At 44.0% G+C, this 13467-nt stretch overlaps 7 protein-coding genes across 7 annotated transcripts; 3 read left to right on the forward strand and 4 right to left on the reverse strand.

The window, feature by feature from the left end:
* Positions 1-59: 59 nt before the first annotated feature.
* On the forward strand, positions 60-1124 carry EAF01_005195 (uncharacterized protein; the record flags this gene model as incomplete). The annotated part of the gene is made up of 4 exons (XM_038913450.1): positions 60-244; positions 305-344; positions 411-1032; positions 1093-1124. 4 exons carry the CDS (start codon positions 60-62, stop codon positions 1122-1124), a joined length of 879 nt encoding a protein of 292 aa, XP_038771536.1.
* A 197-nt stretch (positions 1125-1321) lies between these two features.
* On the reverse strand, positions 1322-2224 carry EAF01_005196 (uncharacterized protein; the record flags this gene model as incomplete). The annotated part of the gene is made up of 4 exons (XM_038913451.1): positions 1322-1372; positions 1435-1869; positions 1991-2061; positions 2152-2224. 4 exons carry the CDS (start codon positions 2222-2224, stop codon positions 1322-1324), a joined length of 630 nt encoding a protein of 209 aa, XP_038771537.1.
* A 201-nt stretch (positions 2225-2425) lies between these two features.
* Positions 2426-3866, reverse strand: EAF01_005197 (uncharacterized protein). The gene is made up of 5 exons (XM_038913452.1): positions 3669-3866; positions 3421-3505; positions 3338-3363; positions 2784-3285; positions 2426-2730 (listed from the first exon to the last, which is right to left on the reverse strand). The coding sequence occupies exons 1-5, from the start codon at positions 3680-3682 to the stop codon at positions 2587-2589; spliced, it is 771 nt and encodes a 256-aa protein (XP_038771538.1). The 5' UTR covers positions 3683-3866; the 3' UTR covers positions 2426-2586.
* Positions 3867-4743: 877 nt separating this feature from the next.
* EAF01_005198 (uncharacterized protein) lies at positions 4744-6471 on the forward strand (the record flags this gene model as incomplete). The annotated part of the gene is made up of 7 exons (XM_038913453.1): positions 4744-5048; positions 5103-5410; positions 5466-5945; positions 5997-6106; positions 6155-6256; positions 6312-6393; positions 6443-6471. 7 exons carry the CDS (start codon positions 4744-4746, stop codon positions 6469-6471), a joined length of 1416 nt encoding a protein of 471 aa, XP_038771539.1.
* A 464-nt stretch (positions 6472-6935) lies between these two features.
* On the forward strand, positions 6936-7252 carry EAF01_005199 (uncharacterized protein; the record flags this gene model as incomplete). The annotated part of the gene is made up of 2 exons (XM_038913454.1): positions 6936-6947; positions 7031-7252. 2 exons carry the CDS (start codon positions 6936-6938, stop codon positions 7250-7252), a joined length of 234 nt encoding a protein of 77 aa, XP_038771540.1.
* On the reverse strand, positions 7214-9267 carry EAF01_005200 (uncharacterized protein). The gene is made up of 3 exons (XM_038913455.1): positions 8985-9267; positions 8078-8847; positions 7214-7965 (listed from the first exon to the last, which is right to left on the reverse strand). The coding sequence occupies exons 2-3, from the start codon at positions 8418-8420 to the stop codon at positions 7877-7879; spliced, it is 432 nt and encodes a 143-aa protein (XP_038771541.1). The 5' UTR covers positions 8421-8847; positions 8985-9267; the 3' UTR covers positions 7214-7876.
* A 142-nt stretch (positions 9268-9409) lies between these two features.
* Positions 9410-12289, reverse strand: EAF01_005201 (uncharacterized protein; the record flags this gene model as incomplete). Its single annotated transcript, XM_038913456.1, has 18 exons — positions 9410-9422; positions 9488-9557; positions 9621-9706; positions 9757-9786; positions 9838-10004; positions 10226-10272; positions 10512-10617; positions 10689-10771; positions 10822-10920; positions 10973-11012; positions 11061-11168; positions 11223-11245; positions 11314-11334; positions 11388-11527; positions 11581-11650; positions 11709-11717; positions 11771-11889; positions 11943-12289. 18 exons carry the CDS (start codon positions 12287-12289, stop codon positions 9410-9412), a joined length of 1578 nt encoding a protein of 525 aa, XP_038771542.1.
* Between the last annotated feature and the right edge of the window lie 1178 nt (positions 12290-13467).

Raw genomic sequence — 13467 nt, forward strand, 5'->3', positions numbered from 1 at the left:
AGTCTTCACTCTCGTTTCTCACTTCACACACAGTAGCAAGATCTGATTCTACGTGCAATATGTCCCCTCGTTTGCTATCACCTACTCTCCTCCGAGCATGTCGGAGGAATTACTCTACATCTAGCACCGTTTCTTTGGCTTTCGATTTGCACGAACCTGCCAAAGCCTCGTCCAATGCTCCACGAGCCATCATCTTCATGCATGGTTTATTCGGATCCAAGAAGAATAACAGGAGCATTAGTAAGTGAGCTTTCCTTGCGCGCCCGTCTTATTGACGTTATGGTTCGCTAATATTCGACACCAGGGCTCTCGCAAGAGATCTAGGAAGGCCTGTCTATGCCGTTGTAAGTCACATACTATGAAGAGCTTCGAAGAGCGTATATTGAAGAGCACATATTGAGAGCAAATAGGATCTGCGAAATCATGGCGACTCGCCGCATCACCCTAAACACGATTATACTGCCATGGCAGCCGACGTAGCTGGATTCATAAATGAGCATAAACTTACCGGGCCTACACTGATAGGCCACTCAATGGGAGCAAAGACTGCCATGGCTTTAGCGCTTGAATCGCCAGAAATGGTCGAAGATATAGTATCCGTAGATAATGCACCCATCGATGCGGCACTCCTCAGCAACTTCGCAAAATATATCCAAGGGATGAAGAAAATCGAAGACGCGGGAGTTTCCAAGCAAACCGAAGCGGATAAAATCTTGCAGGAGTATGAACAGGAGCTTCCCATCCGCCAATTCCTCCTCGGAAACCTTGTGCGCACTGAGGACAAGACGCAGAAATTCAAGGTTCCTCTCAAGATTATCGGAGCTGCTTTGGACAATGTGGGCGACTTCCCGTTCAAGGATCCAGATTCGATACGCTTTAACAAACCCACATTATTTGTTCGTGGAACTCAAAGCCACTATGTGCCAGACGAAGCACTTCCTATAATTGGAAAGTTCTTCCCCCGATTCGAATTAGCTGATATAAATGCTGGGCATTGGGTCATTTCTGAGAAACCAGAGGAATTTAGACAAGGTTTGTCTTTCCATTCGCGGGCAAAACTGTGAGAACCTTCGCTGACTGATGTTGAACTAGCCGTTGTAGAATTCTTGAAGCCAAAGGAATAGAAAGGGTGAAAGAGTACAGTCTATTGTGTATATGTAAAAGGGTATCTGCCATAAGCTCATGCCATCCAAAAGAATAATACCCACGTAACGCCTCCGTATACATATGCTTCGTATCCACCAATCCACATACCGTGTACCGAATATCTTATAATGTGTGCCAGTACCACTTGATCCGACTTGTTGTAAGACTATGAAGTTTAGCAAGCGCATCCCGATGTAGAGCTATCATTGGTTCCTCCGATCGTGACCTGCAAATTAACACATTAGCACACCCTTCCACTGCACAATCGCAAGCGTACAGAGAACTTACACCACCCGACTTCCTCTGCCCTCCCTTCAACAACTCCGGCCTCTTAACGACCTCCCTCACCACCCCTTCAAAAACTCCCTTCACCCCCTCCCTGGTCTTGCTACTACACTCTCCCCATCCTGCCACACCCCTCTCTCTCCATCCTTCCGCCAGCCTTCTTCCCTCTTCCTCGCTCACCATCCGCTTTCCTTTACCATCCAAATCACATTTCGTCCCCACAATCCAGAATACACATCCATCCACCGCATTATTCTCTGCCTCATCAATCCATCGACTCAAACTATTAAACGACTCGCGATTCGTAACATCATACACCAGTAATACCGCATGCGCACCCCGATAGTAAGAATTCGAGAGCGTGCGAAAACGTTCCTGACCTGCGGTATCGAGCAGATTAAGCCGGTAAGGAGAGCCGTGGATAGAGAGGGTTTTTAACTAGAGGGAAGGGAGATGTTAGTATACATGCGCTATTGTCCTGCATTTTATTATAGCTTCCACCCTTCTCATCTATTCAAATAAAAGAGAAAGAAAAATAACATGAATCAGAGAGACGAACCTTAAAATCGACTCCAATAGTAGCAGTACTACTCTCTGAATCAAACTGATCATCACAATATCGTATGAGCACTAGACCAAAAAATCCTCTGTTAGCACAAGCCTAGCCTCTTTTCTCAACTGCTACAAAACAAGTGCACAAGGTGGAATTGGGGGTCGTACATGCAGATTTACCGGCTCCTGATGGACCTATCAAGAGAATTTTAAGAGTTGGTATAGATTCGTCGGATGACATTGTGAGAATATTGAGAAGTCGTTAGAGGAATAAAAAGCTGTAGTATATGGATGTGAGGTTGATGGTCCAGGGTTAGAAAAGGAAATGGGATGCATATAAGGAAGGAAAGATGTTGGGGCATGTTAATCACAACGTCACTCGCTAAAAGCAAGGGCTGATGCAAGATTAACAACGCCACCAGTGCATTCACGTGGATCGTCCTCATGGACACTGTGTTTTTGCATTTTTTTGACATTTTTGGAATTGAATGATAGCCAAAGGCTATATGTGATGCAAAGTCACGCCTATATTGCCCAAAGCCCAGACTTGACTACATATCATGCACCATCAAACCCAAACCACATAACATCGTCATCCTTAATTTATACTTCCTCCAACACCTTCTCCTTGAATTCCCTCTCAACCTTTTGACCCTGCTCATCTGTGTTTGACTCGCCGTGGAGGTTAAGAAGAGCACCAAGGTCGAACTTGGGTGCCTTCAAAAGCTTGACTTTTCTGATGTGAACCTATTGTAAAATTAGCATATAAAATTCCAACCTCTCCAGATAATCAAACGTACGTTTTGTAATGGGTAGATGCCTTGGGTTGCCTTCTCAATCTCACGACCGATAACCTCTGGGATGAGCTTGGCGGTGAGTTGAGTGAGAGTGCAAGTGCTGGCCTCACGTTGAATAATCTCGGTCATCTTCTTACGGATGGCTCTGATTTGGGAAGAAGCAGCGTATGTGGTCTTCTTGATTTGGTTAGGTCTGCGCTTGGTGAAAGCAATGGCGAAGAGACGGAGGAGGTAGTCGTCGGTGGTCTTGACGGTGATGTTGGCCTCGATCAAGGATTGCCACTTTCTGACGAGAGATCTGAGCTTGTCTGATGTGAAGTCGAGACCGTGGAAGTTGGTCAAGCAGTTCTTTCCTTGAACCTCATCGACACGGAGCTTAACCTTGCGGAAAGCGTGGTCCTCATCCTTTTGCAAATCGGCCAAAGAAACCTCGACGATTCTTCCCTTCAATGAGTCGTTGGCGTTCTTGAGACCGGTGGTTCTGTTGACAAGGGTCTTTCCGACACTGTAAAAATTATTAGATGGAATTCGAAAAATGAGTAATAGGATTGTCGTACTCTCTGATTTGGAATGAAGATGGTGCCTGTGATAAATATAGTTAGTCTCGGCGGATGAGTTTCCGTATCAAAATTCAACATACCTTGATCTGGTACCAATCTTTACGGGTGAAGGGATCCAAGGTCTTCTTCTTCAAACCCTTCTTGCCCTTAGAGAGACGCTTATTCCTGTCGTGCTGTCAGATTCCAGTTCTTGATGCTTTGCCCCTCGTCCTCGTTCTTCTTCAATTGTCGCGAACCCGCCATATCAAATGCGTGTATATTGCGATTCATCGATTTGCAACAGCACAGTATCGAGGAAACAGGATATGATAGCGAGGAATTTACTCACTTTCCGACAGCCATGATTGCGATTAGTTACCTTTTCGCCGACTGAGATTGAATTGTTGAGTGGGCGTTGGTGGTCTGGTGAAATCAAGAAGAGGTCTTCAAACAATTTTGATTTCTGTGCGTAAATGAAAATTAAGCGAGTTATTTTTGATAGTTTAAATGGTCCAAGCGCTAAGAAGGGTCAACGTACATACTAATAAGAAGAATTGCAGAATACCCAATCATTCAGAATACATGGGAAAACTTTTGCAACTTTGATACCATAAAGCATTTTCGGGTGAGGGTGAGGGTGAAGGGTGAAGGGTGAGGGTGGAGGGGTCCAATTCATTTGGAATCATTGGAACATCGAAGAGTGTTATGTTCTATCTCGATTTCTGATGTTTGGCTTCTTCTCTCAGTGGTAAGGGTTCCTCCATACAGACCTTTTCTAAGCTGGCTCATGCATTAAAAAAGCCTTTGAATGTTTGATTTTACACAGGACAATGACAATAACAATAACAATAACAACAATAATCCTAATAGCAATATTGATCTGGATGAGATATTCCTACATAGTTTCCGATGTCTACGATATATCAATGAGAACGATCCTGATCAATTCAATATGTAGGTACCTAGGTAACTCTATCTGTGATTTAACATCGAACTGTGAGAAGAATGTTCGCGGATGATCTACTTTTGCCATCACCCGACTGCACATCCTATCGTCCATACGAAAAGATGGTAACCCGTATCGGCATCCATATCACTTGACTTGACTTGACATATTACTTTATCACCTTGCGGAAATGAAGCAAATAATCCAAATTCTCAGGTCAGGTCAGTTCATTGTTCCGGAGCCTCGCCGAGCCTTGCCGATGACGCGATATTCTACCAAGAGCAATACTTTGCGAGTTTGTGCTTGTCACGCCCCTCTACTTTACTAGGTTTTGACTCATCCATACATGATCATAGAAAACTTAAATTGTTGATTAATCCCTTGACTTTTTGGAAGATTGCATTTTTATATTCATCATTCATCATTCTTGATAGTTTTTCACATTCATATTCACACTTCTCAATCGATTGCTTCAAACATGACTACACCACAAGATATCGTTGGGGCAACCGGCCTTTCAAGAATAGTCTCCAATAGCATGAACTTGAGCGGTTCCCCTACATTAAGTTTCCATTCTCCACCCTCAAGCTATGGAGGCTCCATGTCGAGATCAAGTGCCCAAGCCCAGGCAAAACAATTGAAGCCATTCGATAAAGAAAACATTAAGATTTTGCTCCTGGAAAATGTCAACCAAAGTGGAAAGGATATTCTTACCGGACAAGGATACCAAGTTGAATCATTGAAGAGTTCTTTACCAGAGGCCGAATTGATCGAAAAGATTCGGTATGATGACTGAAGCCAACAAGGAAGGAAGCCTTGCTAACAACTATTGTATAGAGATGTCCATGTTATTGGAATCAGATCGAAAACCAAGCTCAGCGAGAAAGTCCTTCGTGAAGCCAAGAACCTGATTGTGGTGGGATGTTTCTGTATTGGCACTAACCAGGTCGACCTTGACTATGCTGCCGCACATGGAATCGCAGTCTTCAACTCTCCATTCGCCAACTCTAGAAGTGTAGCAGAATTGGTCATTGCGGAAATCGTTGTCCTTGCCCGTCAACTCGGCGACCGATCGAATGAATTACACAATGGAGTTTGGAACAAAGTTAGCAACAAATGCTGGGAAATTCGTGGAAAGACTCTTGGTATGTAATTGCACGCATGCCTTCTTTTCGCATAGGGCTAATTCTCGATTTTTAGGTATAATTGGTTATGGCCACATTGGATCGCAACTATCTGTTCTTGCCGAAGCCATGGGCATGTCGGTAATCTACTACGATGTTGTCAACCTCATGGCTTTGGGTACAGCCAGACAGGTTCCTACTCTAAACGAATTACTTAATACCGCGGACTTCATCACATGCCACGTTCCAGAACTACCAGAGACTAAGAATCTTATTGGAAAAGCACAATTCGATCAAATGAAGGAGGGAAGCTATCTTATCAATGCATCCCGTGGTAGTGTGATTGATATTCCAGCTCTCATTGAAGCCTCGAGGAGTGGAAAGATTGCCGGTGCAGCTTTGGATGTATACCCAAGTGAGCCAGGTGGAAATGGACCTTACTTTACAAACGAGTTAAACACTTGGGCGGAGGATCTTCGTAATCTTAAAAACATCATTCTCAGCCCTCACATTGGTGGCAGTACCGAGGAGGCCCAACGTGCCATTGGTGTTGAAGGTATGTGCTTCCCCAGCATTAGTAATATCATCGGCTAACATGATCTTTCAGTTGGTGACGCTCTTGTTAGATACGTGAATTTGGGTGTTACCCTTGGAGCTGTAAACTTACCAGAGGTCAACCTCCGTTCGCTTACACTGGACGAGTCCAACCATGCGAGAGTAAGTTCGTCGTCCGTAATTATACGATGGTTTTACTCATTACAACAGGTCATCTACATCCATCACAACATTCCTGGTGTTTTGAGAAAGGTTAACGAAATTCTCGGCGACCACAATGTAGACAAGCAAATTACTGATAACAAGGGCGACGTAAGTAAACTTTGGGGGTTCCAAACGGTTGCAATCATGTGCTGATACCTTTTAGGTTGCCTACCTTATGGCTGATATTAGCAACGTACAAACTAGCGATCTCAAGGATATTGTTGAGAGCTTAGAAAGCTTGAGCTGTAAGTTCCTCCACATCTTTACTCAGTCATACGAAACTAACATATTCAGCACGTATCCTCACCCGTGTGCTTTATTAAGCAATGAAGAAATAAAATTGGATGTACAAATTTGCATTGGGAGTTTTGAATTAAAAGGGCATTCAACAGGAGTGGCGGCGCTTGGTCTTGGGGTTGCATCTAAACAATCCCTTCAACATAGGCAGGGCGGGAGACGCAAAAAAGGTTCACCTGAGAATGGGAAAAGTGGATCAAAAGAGTTGTATATTAGGCGTAGGATATAGCCCAATACATTTATTCTATTGGAAATGAAACACTTGCTGGCTTCGTTCATCATCCTGAAGAACTCAGTGAATTGATCGTGTAGGGTCTTTCTGGAAAGTAAGTTAGAATTACCAGAATTACTAGAATTACAAAAATCTCATTAATTTGTTCAATGAACAATAACAGCCAAGTGGCACTGATCCAAATATCATGGAGAACAATAAGGATCGCATATGATAAATGATTTTATTGGTTTCACACAGCTATTGATGGATTGAAAAATGTACAACTGTGTTAGAATAACGGTGTCCAAGCCAATTTTCTGCATTCACATCTCCATAGCCATATGAATATCTCCAAAAAAATTCTTATCTAGTGTTACGAAACACAGGAGGTCGACATTGGAACGCTACGACAAGTTTATTGCGTACCAGGATTAGAAAATCGATGCCAGTTTTCTCCTCTCCTTAATCATTTACCCCCTCCTCTTTACCTTTCAGATCTATTGTCCATGGCACAACAACCAGTCACTCAATCTACTCCTGATAAAGAAGAACACACACAAAACCACAACGTCTTTTTAAAAATGTTCGATTAGATTGTTAAATAAATACCAGGTATTTCTTTGAATGAATACCAACGCCCAAAACCATTGTATATATGAAAGGGTATATAATGTAAGGAAGGAATGCCAGCCATAAATACAGATTCCCAATGTACACCGATTCGAACGTTAACCCATATATACGGAGCACTGTTTACCCCAGGAGGGATAACATCTCATTCATTCCTCAATGGTATGCCATAGCATACCATACCGTACTGATCCACGGCAATCCCATCCGTCAGAAATCCGAGATGAGAACTTGGAGCTCAACCCGGATCTGCCGAGAGATCCTCCAATTCGTGATCGAATCGACCCACCCCATACTTTTTTACTAAAGAATTACCACCAGTCCCGTGTTCCGGACGCCCTGAACACTTATCCCGTCCGTCCGTCCGTCCACATATGTCATGTGTCCATTCCATCCGTGTGCTGCACGGAAAAAGGTATCAAAGAATATCCATATATCGAAACCCTGTTCGTTCCAAGAACCAGCCCAAGAACCTATTACTATGATGATGATCAAGAACGATTGACTCGTTCCCTTATGTACTTTATTTTTTCTCCATCTCTTTTTTCCATCCCGACCATTCAAACAAATGATTTGTGGAGAGTGTCTCACGACACACTCTTACGTTCCATTCTCTCATTTGGTTCTTGGTATCCTTGAAAATCTTCAAACGAGGGGAAACTAAAGTAGCCCGCTGCTATCACTATAATCAGCCATTTGTCTTCTTGGGGAATCTCAAGCCCGCAACCCATCTGAGGAAATGCAGGAAAAAAGAGGAGGGGAAAAAATGAAAAACTGAAAATACTAACACTGAAAACCACCCGAACACCCTTTCATCCCCAACTCCTGCTTGCAGCTCCTCGCCAACCCGCTCCCACTCTCCGGACTCCGAGGACTGCGATTCCCAGGCGTCGAGTACGCACTCCCGCTATCTCTCCTCGAAGCCCCTCCATTCATGTGATCCTGCTGCGCCGAGTAGCTCGCCACCCGCGTGAGAATCGACGCCGCCTTGGTCGAAGCGTGCAGCGTCGCGAGATCCTTACGCGAGGCATTTCCGGTGACGAGGGAAGGCGCCGTGGCATGTGCTCGCATGAGTTTGGGTCGAGCAGACATGCTGGGCGAGGATCCGCGCGATTGAGTTTTGGTGGACATGGTGATTTTCTACCGAGGGGGAGGAAGGGGATGTGTGATTGGTGGAGTCACGTTTGATATACGGGTGAGGCGAAGGATTGATCGTCCCGTGATATTATATAACCTTTCGTTTTCTCCACTAATGATCCGGAGCAGACCGATGGATGAGATTGGGTGAAATTGATGATAGATTGGAAGCTTTTGGACGATATTAATTCTTCGTAGAGAAAGTAAGTGAGGAAGACTATATTAATTCCGGGGAAGGTTTTCTAGAAGGAAAGAAAGAGGAGTAAAGCAAGTTGGGCGATACACCTGTCTATATTAAATAACACACACAAAAAGCATGGCAGGCCTGTCAAGCAAAATGCAAAACACGACGTAGATAAACAACTCAAGCCGATTTAGGACATCCTTACCAAAAAGCCGATAAAAAAGAAAAAGGGTCGGTCTGGCCACATGTCAGACGGTGAGCTAATTGCCGCATTCATTGCGTCCACGCCAACAGCAATGATGTGGTGGGTTGTCAATGGTTATGGTGTTGTACACATGCATCAAACGTGCATGGGAAAAGGTGGGCAAGCTTACCATCCAAAATACACTACCAATGTTGACCCCTCACTCGGGCCCGCCTTACTGGTTGCCCCCCAATAAATGTCAGGATACGACTCAAACTTTACGATAATATGGCGTTCCCCCCCAATTCTCAAGAATCTTGGAACTTGGGAAATTCGATATATATATTGGGTGGTTTGACTGCATACGATAGTTGTGAAGCACTACTGTACCCTACTTTCTGTGGTTAGAATACGGTAACGTCGTAATGTCGTATGTTTTGTCAAACAAGTCACCATGCTCAACCGAGATCTGACAAGACAAAAGTTAAAACATTGGTACGGTAAAATAAAATCGTTGTTCTATGTACTAGACTACGTTTGGTATGTTAGGCATTCATACTGCATGCAGGTACATATTGTGCGGCCCGAGTCATGACTGTTTCTCTCTGCGCGTGATCAATGATCAATACTGTATTTCTGGGTCAGTTTCATAAAGTCTCACTACTGCAAAATTTCTTGAAGGGGTACACATACTCATCCCAACTACGTCCCTTGACAGCAGCAAGTTCCTCCTCAGTCATTCTGTGACCAGTAGTAAAGTATCCTAGTAGCAATTGTTCAGCCCTATTACAAGTTATGGACGGTAAATGATGCGTGCAAGACTGACCTGCTGTAATCTTTGCATCAATCTCGACCCTCGAATCCGCTGGGATCCATGATTCAGGAAGCTCAACTCTCTCATGGATGGGGATTCTAGACGTTTGTTCAGTAATGGAAATCAACGTCGCGTGCTTGGTTCATACCCTTGACCGACTATGGCATCGTGTTTCATGCTGTAAACATGGTTACTCCTGCGTCTTGTGTAGTGGATTCAAGCCACTTACTTGCTCATACTTAGCATTCTGTCAATTTTCTTTATTCCCAACCAATGAAGAATGTCGGGCATCAATGCCTGGAAACGCATATCCTTTACACCGGCAATATTTTCCGTGCGCTTGAAATATTCCGAAGCTCGATCAAGTCCACGCTTTCTAGCGTTATAAACGAGGTACTACATGACCGAGTTAGATGGCTGTCTCAAAGATCCAGAGAAGTGATAAATCATGAAGATCTGAGGGGATAAAATGCGGATGTCATCGGAAAGTGATTAGGGAGTGGGGAGATGGTGTGGTGAAGTGGGTATTGGAACAAATCGACAAGCCTCGATGGGCTCCACAACAGAAGGATAAATGCAGTGCAGACAACCTATCAGCCGCGGAAATATTCAAATACCTTTGTAACCTCTCCAAGAGCTCTACCTTCTTTTCTGAAGTAAATCACTCGGGAAGCAGTTAGTCATGGTGTTGAGGCACTGTCAAATACATAACTCACCGACTAGAAACACAAGAGTCAGTAATTGCCTGTAAACTTTTGAAAGGAAGCAAGGAGCTAAAATTGCATGGAAAGCGAATGTAATTGGGAATCCCAACTGTTTCCCATGTGCACATTGAACATAAAATACGAAACATGCAAACAGAGTTGAATATCAGGGTTGTGAAATGGAACCGATTGTACTCACCCCCACTACCACCCTTTTGCGCCTCCTTGACAGCCTCCTCGATACCATAGATCAGGTAAGGACGACATGTACAAATATCAGATCCGAACACGTCACTACCGTTACACTACCACAAGAAATCAGCATGAAAGATCTCCTAATCGTAATACCTCAAAATTGCGGCATTTGATTTTTTACCTCGTCATGAATTCGTAAAGCTAGGCGAACATTCTCATCTGACATCTTCGCGGGGTCTCCAAAGCAGTAGACGGTCAAACCACCTATAGATAATTAGATATTTCCACGATAGATCGAGATTACTATTTCATACCAATTGGTGGCATGAAGAGCTTGATGTCTCCTCTGGTAATCAATTCGGGGTATGATCCACCAGTGTGCTCGAACAATGCTCTCCTCAGAACCCCTTCGGCTAGACTATGGGTAAGCAGAACGACTCCCGAAATTGTGATAGAAATACGAACAAATGCCAAATCGCTCAGCAACCCCAGGTAAATACCAAACCTATAATATTATTAGACGTATATCTGTCAAGCAAGACAATGCACATACTGGTTCCACGGCAAATTTTGTGACTGCAAGTTCACCAGCCTCATTCAAGCAAATCTTGCCATCCGGCTTGAGCCGGCCTTCACGCACGCTAGTTTCTAATTCAGGTAGCTATAAATCTCATTAGATTTGTATTGCTACCTTGCTGCTAACTTTATAAATTACCTTCATATGAGCTCGAGTGATTGCTATTGATACAATTAGTTCTGCTGTCTAATACGATGTCGACCTTCCAGAAGGCTGTCAAAGTACATACCAATTGTAGGTCTAATATCAACTGAGTTTTGTCAGCTCAAGGCTAATTTGTGCCCTTATTTGGGGGCTACTTACCATTCTCCTTCTCAATTGTGTCCTTAAAGAGCCATGGAGCGAGATGGCCCAAAGGATCCATCGATACTATCTTTTTCTTGTCGGCCCATTGAGGGAAGGGACCAATGTTGGCGGCAGGTTCTGTGTTTGTGAAATCTGGCCTGGAATGTGTTAATTTGTTTACATACGAAATACAAAATTGTTTGAAGCCTACTTATGGTCTGCCTTGATTTCCTTGCTAGCAACGGCCAAAGCATAGTATATCGAATAGGATCCACCGTGAGCTATGAATGTCAAATATCAGATTACACCACGAGTTATTAGCAGACAACCAAAACATACCTCCAATTGCTAAGACAAACAGTAAGTATACGAGCAATCTGTGAAATGGGGAACAAACTTACCGTTACGTCTTCGAGCTGTTTCTGTAGCTCTAGAGACAACTACCGGTCCTCTGATTTGCGGGTCGCTATGACCCCATTCCATGGGAAGTGGATTGATACCGGATTGTCCAGGGTATGTACTTATATCATAATTCAGTTAAGATGTTCCCTACGTGCATTCGAACAGACTCACGTGAGAATGATTCGAGAAGTACCGGTGCTTGCTTTTTGGGTATAAGAAGGAATGGGTGCTTCATCGGGCTTCGCCGCCGAGATCGTTGGAGACTTGGGCACCTTCGCTTCATTCTCATCTTTGGATGCACTTTCATCATTGCTTGCAACAGGCTCGGAAGGTTTGGAAATAGTTGCTGGATCCGTGGAAGCAATATCTCGAACTTCCTTCATACCAGCTAAGACATTGACACGGCCGGTAATAGCATCGACGTTAGATGACAGCTGGTCCTGGTTGAGTTGTAGATTTTTGATGGAACTCAGGATCTCCTGCATTAAAGCGGTCTGATCAGGAGGCGGGGAAGACATCTTTGAAGGCAGCTTTGGGATATGATGGAATTCAAAAAGGAACAGGTTCGAGAGGAAAGTAAATGATTTCAGTTGATTTGCAAAGGGGAGCAAGCAGATCTTATAAATGGAAGATGAGGGGTAAATGGAATTCGGCGGGTTGGTATTGTTTGCTTGTCAGATAGCTACTAGGTAGGTAGGTGGTAGGTGGTAGGGAGTAGGGAGTAGGGAGTAGGGAGTAGGTAGTAGGTAGTAGGTAGTTAGTGAGATAGCTAAAGGTCTCCAAAGGAAGGCACAAGAACACGTATTACGTGATTAACAAAAATGGCAAAGTGACTTTCCTCTTTCTCATTGATGATACGAGGAAGGAGATGGATGGACGGATCGATGAATAGATTGAGAGAAAGTGGGCACAGATTGATGAAAGATGTATGCCACTGTCAAAATTGGGCTGGCTGTATCTAACAAGATAGCACGACTCCTAGGTAGGTCTATCAGCCCCACTACGGGAGTATAAAGAAGGAAGGGACTTGCACTGCGAATTTACGGAGTAATAATAAGCTACCAGTGGCTACAGTGGCTATAGTGGCTACAGTGCTCAAAGTCTCACAGAATCATACCTAGGTACATGCGCAGAGATATTAGCCGTAGGTAGTAATTGATTCAGTCATTCCAGCTAGCGTGTACACAGCATTGATTCAATTGAGCCATTCATTGTACGGTTGATATATGCCTATTGATTCCTCAACTTTGAGTCAGAATGCATAATCCTTATAACTTCTGCATCAAACCCAACCCCCTTTTAATTCAACCCCCGTCTTTGTTAATACAAGTAAGCCATTTCCGCCTACTCACCATACCTACCACTACCACTACCTAGGTACATCATCGGCAGCTTCCTAAAATTCCCCAAATTCCCCAAATTTCTTTCAAGGGGAGTGATATCGCTATCGATAAGCCCATACCCATACAAATAAGCTATCAAATTACAAGAATCAACCCCAACCAACCCAGCAATCAGCCAGAGCCTAACCCCCCCCCCCCCCGGAGCTCCCAAAGCTTTGTGACGCTTAGAAACTAGCAGCACAGGCTAGCAGTCGCGTCTTTACATATTCCGAGCCGCGCTTGAGTCCCACTGCAATTTTCTTAAACATACCTTATCATTACTCCTAGCCAACTCTAAAGAACTTCAGAGAGCA

The sequence above is a fragment of the Botrytis porri genome (genome assembly GCF_014898465.1).
Source record: "Botrytis porri strain MUCL 3234 chromosome Unknown BPOR_006, whole genome shotgun sequence".
Lineage (NCBI taxonomy): Eukaryota > Fungi > Ascomycota > Leotiomycetes > Helotiales > Sclerotiniaceae > Botrytis > Botrytis porri.

Coding starts and splice junctions, on each gene's coding strand:
- EAF01_005197 (XM_038913452.1), bottom strand. Junction 3,286..3,337: donor TCTTCATTCCAAATCAGAGA/GTACGACAATCC, acceptor TAATTTTTACAG/TGTCGGAAAGACCCTTGTCA. Junction 2,731..2,783: donor GCATCTACCCATTACAAAAC/GTACGTTTGATT, acceptor ATTTTACAATAG/GTTCACATCAGAAAAGTCAA.
- EAF01_005200 (XM_038913455.1), bottom strand. CDS start 8,420: ATGTCCACCAAAACTCAATCGCGCGGATCCTCGCCCAGCATGTCTGCT. Junction 7,966..8,077: donor GTGTTCGGGTGGTTTTCAGT/GTTAGTATTTTC, acceptor TTATAGTGATAG/CAGCGGGCTACTTTAGTTTC.